General features: G+C 42.9%; 1 protein-coding gene across 1 annotated transcript in view; it reads left to right on the forward strand.

Annotated features, from left to right (window-relative positions):
- The window catches only part of SH2B2 (SH2B adaptor protein 2), a 137,068-nt gene that overhangs the window by 68,830 nt on the left and 53,047 nt on the right, over positions 1 to 15,191 (forward strand). The window contains exon 2 of the mRNA XM_077294438.1: positions 9,684 to 10,555. Coding sequence (XP_077150553.1) covers positions 9,710 to 10,555 — 846 coding nt within the window. The 5' untranslated portion in view covers positions 9,684 to 9,709. The remainder of the gene's footprint in view (positions 1 to 9,683; positions 10,556 to 15,191) is intronic.

The raw sequence follows: 15,191 nt of genomic DNA on the forward strand, positions 1-15,191 counted from the left end.
TGTTTGAAAGCCCAGGAATGTTCGAGCGTGAATCTTACGGTTTGCTTCATAAATTTCAAAACCAGAAGCTCACCATTAGACAGGAACATAGTGTTACATTTGCATTCAAGGGCCTGTGAAGTGGCATTGCTAGGGGCCACTGATGAGACTCCGGCATGTGCAGAGCAGTAAACATTGAATAAAAGATGAGCACACAGCCTTATGCCAAACACAAAACAGGAGCGCAGACCACAGAAAGTTCTCCCCCAGAGGAAAACTTCACTGGCCGGAGTCATCTCTGGCTTTATTGTGATGCATGTATCAACCGCAGTGCCATGAAAAGGGCTGTGTGCCCAAAAAGCAAGGACGATTGAATGCGATTAAAGAGCCAAATACAAATGTAGAGCAGTCATAGATTAATGCTTAATTAAAGGGCTATTCTCAAGTTTAGAAGTTATCCTTGATTGCTGGTGGTCCAACCGCTAGGACCCCCACCATTCCTGAGAATCAGGGCACTGAAGAGCCTTGTGTGACTGGAGCGGTGGTCGCTCATGCACACTGCCGCTGCATTTATTTTTAATGGTATCACTGGAGACAGCTGAGCGCCGTGCTTCGCTGTCTCCAGCACTCCCATTAAGAATGAACAGAGCGGCAGTGTGCATGAGCGACCACCGCTCCAGTCACACAAGGCTTTTCCAGCTCTTGGAATTGCTGGGGACTTTGCAGTGATGTAGAATTGTAGTTCTAATGATGACTCGTGTAGAGAGACTTCCTGTTTCTACATAGAACTTAGAAGGATTCAGCAAGTCTGTTATTAATCACATGATTTTATAGACCTAATGGAAAAAAGAAAAATTAAGGGTAGAAAGGCAAAATGAGCAATTGTAACTACAAAGTGCTATATAATATGATGACTACAATATATTAAAAACATTAAAACTTTGATGGGAGTTCTTCTTTATGTGACAGGAATAGGTCAGCAATATCAGAACGGTGGAAGTCCAGCACCCCCACCAATCAGCTGTTATTAGTGTCAGCAGCAGCTATGTACACACATTGTCTAGAGCCGTTCAGTGCGCGGCACATGCTGCTTGATGCTGCACATCAGCTCCTATGTAAGATAATAGAACCTGATCTGCATTTCTTGGCAGCGACTGCTACAGAGTAGTGCAGTGCAGCTAACTTCAGCGTTTACATCAAGCTTCCAACGAAGCTGATTGGTGGGAGTGACGGTTATCGGCCCCACAGATCTGATACTGATGGCCTATCCTAAGGTTAGGGTCACAGCACAGTATAAAAAAAAAATTAGTCTGATTTTCATCCAGAAAAGTGTGACAATTTTTTTTCTCATTTGTCATCTGTGTACGTACAATCTGTTTTGTTTTTTTTTTATTCCGCATCTATAAATCCTTTACAAGACCATTAACAATTTCCTATCTTACCGAACTGCAATGTATCCGTAAAAATCAGATGCTGTACAGTACTGTGGCTCAGTATGGCATCCGATTTTTTTTTTGTTTTTTTTTTGTTCTCACACTCATTGACTTGTATAGGTGAGTCTCATAATGCAATTAAAATGTAACATACCTAATAAAATGTGTGCTAGTGTAAAGGGTTTGTCTGGTTACAAAAATAAATAAAAGGCCTATTATGGAGTTTATGATTTATTGTCCACATTATTTGCAAGAATGAAGGTCATCTGTACACCTGTTAATTTCAGCAGCGGGGTACCAGGTGATCATCTTGTAAGACACAAGAATGGAGAAAATAGTATTTGGTGCTAGATTAAAAGATTTATGTTGTGTATCCAGTGAATGGTCTGGGAAGTGGTTTAGCTTTTCACGTATTTTCTTATTTTGACATGTTTCTGAATTGCTTTGAGACCATAGACAATTCCTACTTCCTGTTTTTTAGCATTAATAAAAGCGTTTTTAATTTATTCCCCGTGAGGAAGTTGCTGTTTTGCACTGATTGACGTGATTTCTTCCCACTTCCCTCTGCCATTCACCATTATACAGGGTTGGCGTTGTGCTGCGTGATTTGGCTTGGTATTACTGTCTCCATGATTCTTGCCTATGCTGACTCATTGCCATACTTCTTCCTGGGGTCTTTCCAGTTTCAAGTTCTTCACTGGGCATTGACCAGATTGAGGAAGTGTGAGGGGAGTTGTTGTTGTCTCGAGAACACTGTATGTGAAATAATCTGACACACTTTCTTGGATTACAGTATGACTTTATTTCTTGTAATGTCCATAGGAAAGACAAAAGACGACTTACCAATAAGAATTGTAATTACTGTAAATCTTAGAGGATCATTTTCTTTCAGCATTGCTCGGATCATCTATATTGTGTGTCACAAAAATATCCTGACCTTTGTGAACCATGTTAAGGAGGCCTCATGTTTTGTAGTGCTGGAGTGAAGGGTGAAATTGGGTGACCTTTTTAAATGGTTTAACTGGCTTAAGAAATTAATCTGACAGCAGGAAATGGTCTAAAAACAAAATCCAACATTAGTCACTGGTTTAATCCCTTATCGTTTTATCACTGATGGAATATAAAGATCGGTGGGGACTTCCATTTCTGTCCTAGTCGGAATCTATGTGACTGACAGAAGGTCGCTTAGCCTTGTGCTTGGCTATCTCCTTCCGTCCCATAGATATTGAATAGAGCAGTAGTGCACATGTATGACCTCTGCTTTATTCATGTAGGGACACTGGACCGGATTCTCTAGATCTGTGGTGGTTTTTGCAATCATACATTTACCACCTTTCTTTTGATCCTATTTTATCTCATATTCCTATTAAAATTGAGAAATGTGCAGAGACGTCCATTAAGGTCTTACACAGAACATACCAAGTCCCAAGTAAACTTCACGCTATATACCCCAACATTTCAGATAAATGCTTTAGAGGATGCGGCGCAGTGGGAGATATGAAGCATATTTGGTGGGATTGTCCGATAGCCTCGGCTATGTGGCAGGAAGTAGGATTAATAATTGGAAAAATGTATGGCGGGACAATACAACCTGACCCGGCCACATTCCTCTTGGGAGCCAAATACCCTGGATTCACTAATAAATTTCACAGGCTGATAGGCCAGCTGCTTATGGCTGCTAAGCTACATATAGCTACCAGCTGGAGGTCGCCGTTTCTCTCTGTCCAGACAGTTAGAGATAAAATGAATTCAATCCTCTTATATGAACGTATACATGCGACTAGGGAAGATGTGTGGGAAACCTTCTACCAGGTTTGGAAACCGTGGATAGATCTTAACGCGAACTTAAATCTTGAACAAACCTTGACTCTATCTATTTGAGACTCTATCCTGTGGGAGATTCTGATGACACTGGGGTCGAGCCGGCGTGGGGTGGGGTGCGAGGAGGTGGGAGGCAGAACTCATAAAATGGAACATGGTATGTCCTTGTCTGGTAAATATACTGCTGCTTATCACGAAATAAAGTGCAGCATCTCATTACCCTCCCCATTTTCCCTCTTTTATGTCTCCCCATGTTCTTGTCTTGTCATATTTGTATCTTTGAATTTGAGTTAATATATGTATGTTTTTTCTTATTGAATTCCCTTGTAAGGGAAAGTGTTGTTCAATTACTATGTTATTGAAAATAAAAATTATTGAAACTAAAATTGAGAAATGTGTATAGAAATGTTCTTATTTTGTCATAGGAGTTCAACTATTCCTTCTCTCCACCACCTCATGTTGTCTCTAGTTGTAAGACAGATGGCTGCAGCAGGAGCCTCCCCCCTCTGCTTTGTCACACAAACCTGTTTAGGTCTAAGCAACTCCATAATCACTAGCTGAAACTGAAAGAAATCAGCCATAAATTCCCCCTTTTGACAAGAGTGTCTGTTTCAGGCACATTCGTTCCTAGGTTAAATTTTTCTATTGTGATTCTCCTTCCCCCCCCTGCTCTATTTTCTTCCATTCCCAGTTAGCCCCTGGCATTTTCATAACAGTTACCAATCACCAGCCCTGATAGTTCTTCATATCTTTTTTTTTTTTAAAAATCAGATACATTTTTACTTAACTAAATTCAAGGTACTGTACAAAGCAATAAAACAAAAATCGCAATGAGAACAACATTAACAATGGTCATTAGTTTCAGAAATTAACTCTCTTCCCCTTCCCCTCCCCCTCCCCCCCATTACATACAAGAGCAGCAAAAAATGCATGGTATAACCTATGTTCAGGATCATCTTCTCTCCACCCAAGGTGTCCATAGTGTCTCAAATGTTCTTATGCCTTTTCTCTTAACATAAATGTTTTTTTCCATATTCACAATAGAGTCATACTGTCTGAAAAATTCCCTCAACGTCTGCGGATCTTCATTTATCCAGTATCTGGCGATTAGTTTCCCTGCAATATATAATAATCTAGCTATTGCCACCTTATATTCATTATGTACCCGGACCTCCTCCACATATCCCAGTATACACACCACAGGATCCCTCTCAATCATGCAACCATATGCTCCTATGGCATAAAGCACCGCTGTCCAATATGGGTTCAGATTTGGACACTGCCATAACATATGGAGAATTCCAGCCCCCTCCACCCGGCACCGAGGACACTCAGAAGTCTGTCTAAGACCCACTCTATAGAGCCGTTCAGGGGTCCTATATACTCTATAGAGTACATACACTCACCGGCCACTTTATTAGGTACACCATGCTAGTAACGGGTTGGACCCCCTTTTGCCTTCAGAACTGCCTCAATTCTTCGTGGCATAGATTCAACAAGGTGCTGGAAGCATTCCTCAGAGATTTTGGTCCATATTGACATGATGGCATCACACAGTTGCCGCAGATTTGTCGGCTGCACATCCCAAAGATGCTCCATACAAGGCAGGATGGATCCATGCTTTCATGTTGTTTACGCCAAATTCTGACCCTACCATCCGAATGTCGCAGCAGAAATCGAGACTCATCAGACCAAGCAACGTTTTTCCAATCTTCTACTGTCCAATTTCGATGAGCTTGTACAAATTGTAGCCTCAGTTTCCTGTTCTTAGCTAAAAGGAGTGGTACCCGGTGTGGTCTTCTGCTGCTGTAGCCCATCTGCCTCAAAGTTCGACGCACTGTGCGTTCAGAGATGCTCTTAGGCCTACCTTGGTTGTAACGGGTGGCGATTTGAGTCACTGTTGCCTTTCTATCAGCTCGAACCAGTCTGCCCATTCTCCTCTGACCTCTGGCATCAACAAGGCATTTCCGCCCACAGAACTGCCGCTCACTGGATTTTTTTTCTTTTTCGGACCATTCTCTGTAAACCCTAGAGATGGTTGTGCGTGAAAATCCCAGTAGATCAGCAGTTTCTGAAATACTCAGACCAGCCCTTCTGGCACCAACAACCATGCCACGTTCAAAGGCACTCAAATCACCTTTCTTCCCCATACTGATGCTCGGTTTGAACTGCAGGAGATTGTCTTGACCATGTCTACATGCCTAAATGCACTGAGTTGCCGCCATGTGATTGGCTGATTAGAAATTAAGTGTTAACAAGAAGTTGGACAGGTGTACCTAATAAAGTGGCCGGTGAGTGTATATCTGTGAGAGTCTGCCCCGTTCACTCAGCGATAATTGGGGAATATATTCCATAGTCACTTCCCATTTATCTTCCTCTATCCTTTTTTAACTCAAATATTTTTTATTAAATATAAGATTCCAATAAAACATTTGACATTAAGACATAAGTTTTCATTTTCCCCACCCTTAACCCCCCCTCCTTCCCTACCCCTCCCCCCTCCTTCCCTTTTAGACAGCTCACGCTCTTCTCTTAACATGTCTTGTAACATTATATACATTATCCATATGTAGTGACTTCCATTATGAACATATAAACCATTATTATATAGGCGAACCCTCCTCAGGCCTTGCTTCCCTTAACCTCCCCCTAACCTAGTTCCAGCCAAGGCGTCCACAATTTATCATACAGGACCATGTTCCCTCTTTTCTGATATACACCCTTTTCCAGGGTAATGACCTATTTCACATATTAAATATATTCTCCCCTCGAGGGAGGCTCCTCTTTAATCCAATTTCTTGCTATGGCCTCTTCATCCTCTAAGCGACCCAACTCTCTTTCCCATTTAGCCCTCGCGCCAATCGGATATCCCAATAAGTGAATATGGAGTAGATCCTTATATAGAGAGGAGATAACACCCCTCGCTGTCCCCACTCCACAGATGTAATACAATACTAAGTCACTTTGAATTTGGAAGCAATCCCCCTCATTCTGAGCCACAAACGCATGTCGTACTTGTGCATATTGGAACCCCCCATCTTCCTCTATCCTACCCAATTCCTCCTCCCATTTCCACTGTGCTCTAATAGGATAATTATTTATAAAAGTATGCATTAGATCCTTATAAATGCTTCATATATCTTTTATATGTATTTAGTTTCAAACTTTTTATTGGGATAGACATTATAAAGTAGCTTTCCAGAAATTGCTCCCCTCGCAGGGGGTCAAATGCAGATTTTTACAATACAAGAATAAAGTGAAGGTAATAGAGGACAGGAATGGGGATTTAGGGCACAGAGATCAGATTTACATAATGCATGAAAGTGACATATATACAGCTCTGGCAAAAATTAAGGGACCACTGCAAAATGTTCAGTATGTCTGATTTTTCTCTTTATAGGTATATTTTTGAGTAAAATGTAAATTTTTCATTTATTCTATAAACTACTGACAATATGTCTCCGAATTTCCAATCAATTAATTTTGTATTTTTTTTCAGAGAAGGAGAAATGGTCAAAATAGAAAAAAAAAGTGTTTTCAGTCCTCAAATAATGCAAAGAAAACAAGTTCATAATCATTTAGAAACAACAATACTAATGGTTTAACTCAGGAATAGTTCAGAAATCAATATTCTGTGGAATAACCATGATTTTGTAATCACAGCTTTCATGCGTCTTGGCATGCTTTCCACCAGTCCTTCACACTGCTCCTGGTACAACAATGTAAGCAGTTCTTTGTTTGAGGGCTTGTGACTATCCATCATCCTCTTGATTACATTCCAGAGGTTTTCAATGGGGTTCAGGTCTGGAGATTGGGCTGCCCATGACAGGGTTTTGATGTGGTGGGCTCTTAATTATTGCCAGAGCTGTATATAGAAGTCTAAGGACCATTAAAGAGAGACAACTCTTCGAAGTTTGGGCTCCAGGCCAGCCTCCAGCCAACGATCATAGATAATATGAAAATGCTCTTGTCTATATGCATTTCATCTTGTATTGCTAGGATGATCATAGTCAGTAGTAATTGAGGAAAAGCACCAATGTCGGTTTCTTAAATTTTTCTTAATGTAAATGAATCAAAATGAATAATTGGATATAGAGAGAAGGAGCAAGAAGAGTCACAAGTTAGTGTGCTATATTGCTAACCTATGTGTGATTTCCGAGAGGCTGATACCTTTTTTCATAAGTGATTTAAGTAGAAGAATTGATTTCCCATTCTCATAATTTATAGACTTTTATCCCCGGAATACAACTTTGATATATTTCAAGAAATGTTATTAATTGATCCTAAATACAATAATATATAATTATACACACACTGTATATATACACTTTGTTTTCTCCAGGTTTAGCTTTTAATGCACAAATACAGTTAATGATGTCAGGCGCTATGGAAGGCAAATCTTGGTCAAGCTAAATATCTTGAAAATTCAGATTCTGTTTGCTGCTCCTTGAACTCGCTGAATCTTGAAAAAAATTGAGATGAACAGTTCTTGACAGTGTTCTGAGCGCCATTGCTGCAGGTCATCCTGCTAAAATTTACAGCTATTAAAATTGATGTAATTCAAATAGGTTGCCCAAAGCTGGCAGAAGTGTGTTTTTGCTTATTACTGCTCCAGTTCAGTTCACACCACACACATCGCTGCTGAAATTATTTTTAGACTCCATTAAGAGAATCATTGTTAAAATCGAGAAAAGAAAATGACGTTGATATGTACGCAGTCTAATGTGATTAATGATATCATTAGACAGAAAATAATGATGTTTTTACAGTAGTCCAGCATAAAATACTTGTCTTGTTGTTTTTCAAGTAAAAAAGATGAGTCCATATTCTAGTTATAAAAATCTGTGTTCGGGGCTTTCTTGTCTGAACCTCTCTGCTTGGCAGTAACCAGCGCTGCTAGACAGTGTTTGAGAGACAAGGAGGCACAAGAAGGTAGTATGTCAACAAATTCATGTTTGGGAAGGCTTATGAATCATTTTAGGAAGAAGTTTAGTAATTCTTTAAAGGGTTATTCCCACCTCAGCCTTTTATCGCTAAAATGGGAATAACTCCATCCAGCTCTGACCACTGATGGTGGAGCTACAAACTATAGGCAAAAAACCTCTGCACCGAAATGGTGATCGAGAACGAAGATCTTTATGCAATAAGGGAGTATTTTATTTTGATCCAGCAAGAATAGATCCAACGTTACGATCAAGACCGGTCTTCATCAAGGACATTTGTATTGTAGGGGAGCCAGGTGTTAGGTAGATGTGGCTGTGTGCAGACCATGGATCCACAGCCTGCGCACAGCCGCATCTATCTGACACCCGAATCCTCTGCAGTACAAAGGTCCTTGATGAAGACCACTATTGATCAAAATGTTGGATCTTTTCTTGCCGGATCAATATAAAATACTTTATGTTCATTTCGGTGCTGAGGTTTCTTGCCTACATGAACACAGGACTGCGGTTCGTTCCTCGAGCACGTACACTTCAGGAGCAGTAGGGCTGGTCTTTCCTACAGGAGCTAAAAGTTAGCCGGGAGAGCCTGAGCAACGCCAATACCATAACTCCCATAGAAATGATTGTGGTCATAGCTGAACAGCGTTATCCCAATATCAGCCATGAAACAAAATCTGTCCCGATTTTTATTAGTTTAGTTCCAATTTCGGTACTTCAGTTTCTGGCTTTAATTCAGCACAAGTGAAAGATGCCTATCTTAGCATATGACCAGTGCTGGGTATGGAGGTGGCTGGCGTATCCCAATTCCCAAGCCAGTCCACTTTTTCTCCATCAGCAAAGAGGGCTGGCTTATCAAATAATGAGCACCCTTTCCACAAAACTGTCTATGTGCCAATGCAGGGGCTCTCTACAGGGACAAACTCAACATGTGAACCTTCCAGGACTTGGGAAAGCAATTTTTTAATTGGGATATATTAGTAAATGTTATCTGTTTTCTTACTTATTTTTCAAACTAAGCAATTAATGCAATACTATTTTGACATACCATATTTCAAATAAAGCAGTAACCACCTGGTGAGCTTAGGAGGTTACTAAATGCAGATCTACAATTAATGTTGGTGGATTCATGCAGCCAGAATGTTTTGATGTAACTCTGACTGTGTAAAGGAAAGCAGAGGGATATGGTTGTTCCTATGAAAAATGGAGCTCTGACCCCCTTTGAAAAAGATATGTTCTGTAATTAATGAGAACATAATATTTTTAACTATTTAAATAAAAGAAAAAAACAAAATGCAAAAAGTAACACAAAACCTGAAACTTACACATTAATTTTACCTTGTTTGTATCATGCCGTTATCCACTACAAAAACTAATAAATGCAAACACAATGGAAGTAGATTTCTGTATTCTTCTATGATTGATACCAACTCAACACAAGCTTTTGTCAATGCCTTCCAGCTTTTTTTTTTCTCTTCCAGCTGGTCATTTTCTTCATTTTGCCTTGCAGATTTCTTAGAGAGGAATGGAACAGCCATGAATGGTGATGCACTTAATCAAGACTCTTCCTCCCAGCTTCCTGACTGGAAGGAGTTCTGTGAGCTTCACGCACAAGCCGCTGCCGTGGACTTTGCTCAGAAATTCTGCCAGTTTTTAAAGGAGAACCCTAACTATAATGCTCCGGGAGCCGAGACTTCATTCTCCCACCATTTTGCTGCCAATTTTTTAGATTTCTTTAGTTTTGAGGTTAGCAGGGTATATGTATCTGATTCGCCAACAAAATATAATATTGTACCCTTTGTAGGACTACAAAATTGCCAGGTGCCTTTAGCAAGGGATTTTGTCTCCAGGAAAGAGGAAACCTCCACCGAGTCATTAGATAGCATGGAGAATGCTATGACTAATAAATATCGGACTCAAGCCAGGGCTCACAAGGTTTCATCGTATGGACACTCGCGAAGTTCTGAGGATGTTTCAGTACATGGAAGCTCCAAGGCAAAATTTAAAAAGGGTTTCTCATTGCGGAATATGAGTTTGTGTGTGGTGGATGGCATGAAGGAGATGTGGCACAGAAAGTCCTCTCCGGAGCCTGGCATAGACAATGGAACAATGAAGCGGTCAGAACGGGAACATTGCCCATCAGGCAACAAGGAACAAGTGGAGCCTCGGGAAAAATGGACTCACAAATTGCGCCTATCAAAAATGCAGGCTGCTAAGGTAGATGCTGTCGATATCCAGAGAGAAGGAACTCTCAGGTACATGGTTGCCGATGACACCAATTGTGTTGGTAGCTCTCAGTGGCAAAAATGTCGTTTGCTTTTGAGAAAAGCTGTGAAAATGGAAGGGGAAAGATTTCTCCTTGAGTTCTATGTGCCTCCTAAGGTAAGAAATAAGGATATGTTCATCCTAAACTGCTTGTATTTCTGAAATGAAGACTGTTTGTAATTCTCCAGCAAAAAGAATCGTATGGATTGTGCAAAACAGCTGCAGGACAATATTAGTGCATGATCCTAAGATCAAAATAAACTGAATTATAGGGGTATTCCAATCTCCAACATACTATCCCAATATGTAGTAGGTGTAATAATAATAATATTAGAAAATGCCTCCAATTACAAATGTAGTATAGTTCTTCTGATTTGCTATGTCACTTACCTCATGTGCAGGGCATTGCAGTAGCTTAGGTATCCATGATTATGACCATTAACAGCTAACTGTCACTATATGAGTTGTAACTTTCACTCTGTTAAAAGGGTGAACTTTACCTCTAAAGTGCCGTCAAAGGGTTTGAAGAGGATTTGTCATTGGATTGAGGCATCAGTAGCGGCCACAAGCTGTCAGCCTATCAGTGTTATGTGAAAGGAAATAGTAAGGGTATGTTCCCACGGTCATGAACCAGCAGGGCTTTGGACGCAGCACATATCCACTCCGTCCAAAGTGCTGCCGGCTTTTGAATGCAGATGATTCTGCATGTGTTCATTGAACCATGCGGAATTATTGCGCCCAATATATTGGACGGGGACATTTATCTTGTGGAGACTGAGCGTCTCCGCAAGATAAATAGACATGCTGCAGTCTGGAAAGACACGCTGCATGTGCGTCTCCACAAGGAAGCCGAGGGTGCCGGTGCACGCATAGTGGACATGGGATTTCTTCAAATCCCATCCACTATGCTGTAACATCTGGCCACTGCAGATGTACGCAGTGTCCAACCCGCAGCGTTTACTGACCGTGGGAACTTACCTTAAGGCATGTCCCATTTTGTCCCATTTTTGCCTGGCGCAATGTCATTGTTGCGGGATGATGCACATCTGATATTGCACCAGGCTGGTTAATCAAAAGAAGATCCAAGGATACTGGCAGGTAAGAGGCGGTACTCCCCCCATGCATTCGTAGACCACTATCATGGCCTATTCAACATGTCAACTATTTTGATCTTTGTACCACCTATTGGTAGAGAAGGCATTTGGTTAGTTGGGAGATTCTCCCTACCATCCATGTCATTCTTTTTAATTTGACATTACATTCCTAACCAGATTCATGCTATGTACTGCTGAGAGGTAAAGGACCATTATCATTCTAAGACTATATCGATACTTCTAGATGGAGATGTTGGCTTACTGTCCAGCCAAAATATGTGCAACCTATTCTCTTACAGATTCAAAGTTTGCATTGTTTTCCCATAGAGTATTGTCTATAACTTTTTCTGACTTCTTGCTGAATTTAAGTTAGTTTGATAACGAAAATATAGATCTATAGAATGAAGTCTGTGTGTGCACAATAAAAACTCATGAAAATCTATATCTACTGTGAAGAAATAATTGAGCATAACATTGGCAGCAAACCTCAGGCTCATTCTGCCAGTGGTGCATGAGCATTTGTCTGTTCTGGCACAGAATATGGAATATTGTAAAGCCAAGGGGGCTTTGTCCAGCTGCTGAATATCTGTGGTCCTCCTACACAAGCTTAAGCAGACCATGGAGATTAGATTCATAATACGGTACGTTATTAGACAATTACTGCAGCTTTAGCCTGTGAACTGGCAAAAAGGAATTTTCACAAAAGAACTATGTATAACATATCCACTTTATTAGAAAAAAAGAATAAAAAGTATATCCAATTGTTTTAAATTGGGTAAATTGCTCAAATTGTTCTGTCTTTCAAGGACTGTCATATCCAGCTAATGCTATATTCACACCTTTTAAAGGGAATCTATCCAGGGTCTTACTGGCCAACCGGAGAACCGGAGGATTCTTCGGTGGGCCCAGGCACTGACACCTGCTGGCATACTGACCAGCAACTGCCTAGGGCCTCCACTGCTCCAAGGGCCCCTTAGGCAGTGGCGTGTCGCTAACAGCGGCACACCCAGCTGCTATGAGACCCCTGAGTCAAGGGAGGCCCTCCCGGTGCTAGAGAGCAGCAGCGGGAGACAGCCTGTCCCCGCTGCTAAACAGAAATTAATAATTTATGCTTCCCCACGCCCCCATGGAGAGGAGTGAATACCATTTCACTTTAATAGCGGGCAGCGTTAGCCGCAGGCTGAGGCTAACACTGCCTGCCGGTGCTGCTGAATCTGGGCCCTGGAGGTGGTCCCCTAAAGGGTGGCGAACCTTGTTTGCGATCCCTGCAGCTTGGGACCAGAGCAGAGCTGCAGGGATCTGACGCCGTCCTGATCCCTGCCCGCCTGCCTTGCACTTCCTGTCCGGATGATGTCATCATTCGGCGCTGCTGTTTCAGAGAGGAAGCTGCCAGGATGTGCTGCGGCTGCTGGGAACATGCAGAGAGGTGAGTGGGTGCTGTGTGTGTTTGTGTCTGTCTCTCTGCCTGCCTGCGTGTGCGCGACTGTGTGTGTATGTGGTCGGTGCTTTGTGTGTGTGTGTGTGTGTGTGTGTGTGTGTGTGAGTGGTGCGGTGCTGTTTGTGTGATATTGGTGTGTGTGTATTGGAGATTGGCAATTATGATGGTGGTGGGGGAAGCAATGATGATTGTGGTGGGGGAGGCAATGATGATGGTGGTGGGGGAGGCAATGATGATAGTGGTGGGGGAGGCAATGATGGAGGTGATGGAATGGGCAATGATGGGGTAGTGGGGTAGAAGGCAATGATGGTGGTGGGGGGAGGCAATGATGGAGGTGGTGGAATGGGCAATGATGGGGTAGTGGGGGAGAAGACAATGATGATTGTGGTGGAATGGACAAAGATGGTAGTGGTGGAAAGGACAATGGTGGTGTAGGAGGCAATGATGGAGGAGGTGGCAATGAGTACAATGATGGGGGTGGAGGGGGGCTGCATTATACCCTTTCAGGGGGGCTACATTATAATTCTGTGGGGGGCTGCATTATTCTCTCAGGGGGCTACATCATACTATATGAGGGGAGCTGCATTATGCCCTATGAGGGGGCTACAGTATATTCTATGGGGAATGCTTTATGAGGGGGTGGCATTATGCTGAGGGGGCTACATTATATTCTGTGGAGGGGCTGCATTATACTATATGAGGGGGGTTGCGTTATGCCATATGAGGGTGCTACATTATGTTCTATGGGGGGCTGCATTATACCTTATGAGAGGGTTGCATTATATTCCATGAGTGAGGCTCAGTAGCATAGCTACTGGGGGGGGCAGAGGGGACCATTGCCCCGAGGGGGCCCACCCGGAGCTACGCTACTGTAAGTGCACCGGCGCGCTCAGCTCGCCGATACAGTAACCTTCTGCGGCAGAGCAGGGAGAATCAATGTCCCTGTTCTGCTGCTATGGGGCCCCTGAGCAGGCGGAGGGCCCAGTGCCAGCAGTGGGCCCCCCTCTGTCATCGCAAGGTTAGCTGTATCGGCATATAGCCGATACAGCTGACCGAGGTGATGAGAGGAGTGCTGCGCTCCTTCTCCCATCATCCCCCACATCGTCTGACAGCGGGCGCGATGAGGTCACCGCCCAGCACCGCTGTCAGGAGATGAGCGGGAGCAGGGAGTGCCACTGGAACAAGGAGGAAGAGAGGTGAGTATTGTGGGTTTTTTATGGGGGTGCTGTCTTATATACTGGATCTGCCTATGGGGGGGCTGCCTTACATACAGGATCTGCCTATGGGTGGGTACTGCCTTATATACAGGATCTGCCTATGGGGGGGTGCTGCCTTATACACAGGATCTGCCTATGGGGGGTGCTGCCTTACATACAGGATCTACCTATGGGGGTGCAGCCTTATGTACAGGATCTGCCTTGGGGGGGTGCTGCCTTTTATACAGGATCTGCCTATTGGGGGGGTGCTGCCTTATACAGGATCTACCTATTGGGGGGTGCTGCCTTATACTACAGGATCTGCCTATCCTATGGGGGGATGCTGTCTTATACTACATGGTCTTCCTATGGGGGTGCTGCCTTCTATTATATTGAGGACTATCTGGCACATTATACTATATAGAGGTTATCTATGGGGGCCGTCATACATTGTGGAGATTACAGTGAAGGGGCCATTATACATTGTTGGAGCCATCAAACAGTTTGGAGGCAACTAAGGGGTCAGTATACTGTGTGGGTGGTACTATACAGTGAAGGGGCATTGTACTGTGTATAAGAGAGTATCATACTGTGTATAGGGGAGCTGTATCGGGGGGAGACTCTGGGCATTATTAAATGTAAAGTGGGAACTTATTGTTATAGGGGAACTCAGGTTACTGTGACTATCAAAGGGGCACACAGGGCATTATTACTTTCTAGGGGGCAAAATGTGGGCACTGTTTTCCAGGGCACTTGCACCCGGCATTACTATATTATAGAGAGGTGCTTTAGAATTTAGAGGGTACAGAGAACCACACAGCAGGTGCAGTAATAGGGACAAATACGGCAGCAGCGGCTCAGTATTGGGGTATCAGGTGCAGTAATAGGGACACATACGGCAGCAGAGGCTCAGTATCCGGGTAACAGGTGCAGTAATAGGGACACATACGGCAGCAGCAGCTCAGTATTGGGGTATCAGGTGCAGTAATAGGGACACATACGACAGCAGCGGCTCAGTATTGGGG

Source organism: Ranitomeya variabilis, chromosome 3 (genome assembly GCF_051348905.1).
Source record: "Ranitomeya variabilis isolate aRanVar5 chromosome 3, aRanVar5.hap1, whole genome shotgun sequence".
NCBI classification, from domain to species: Eukaryota; Metazoa; Chordata; class Amphibia; order Anura; family Dendrobatidae; genus Ranitomeya; species Ranitomeya variabilis.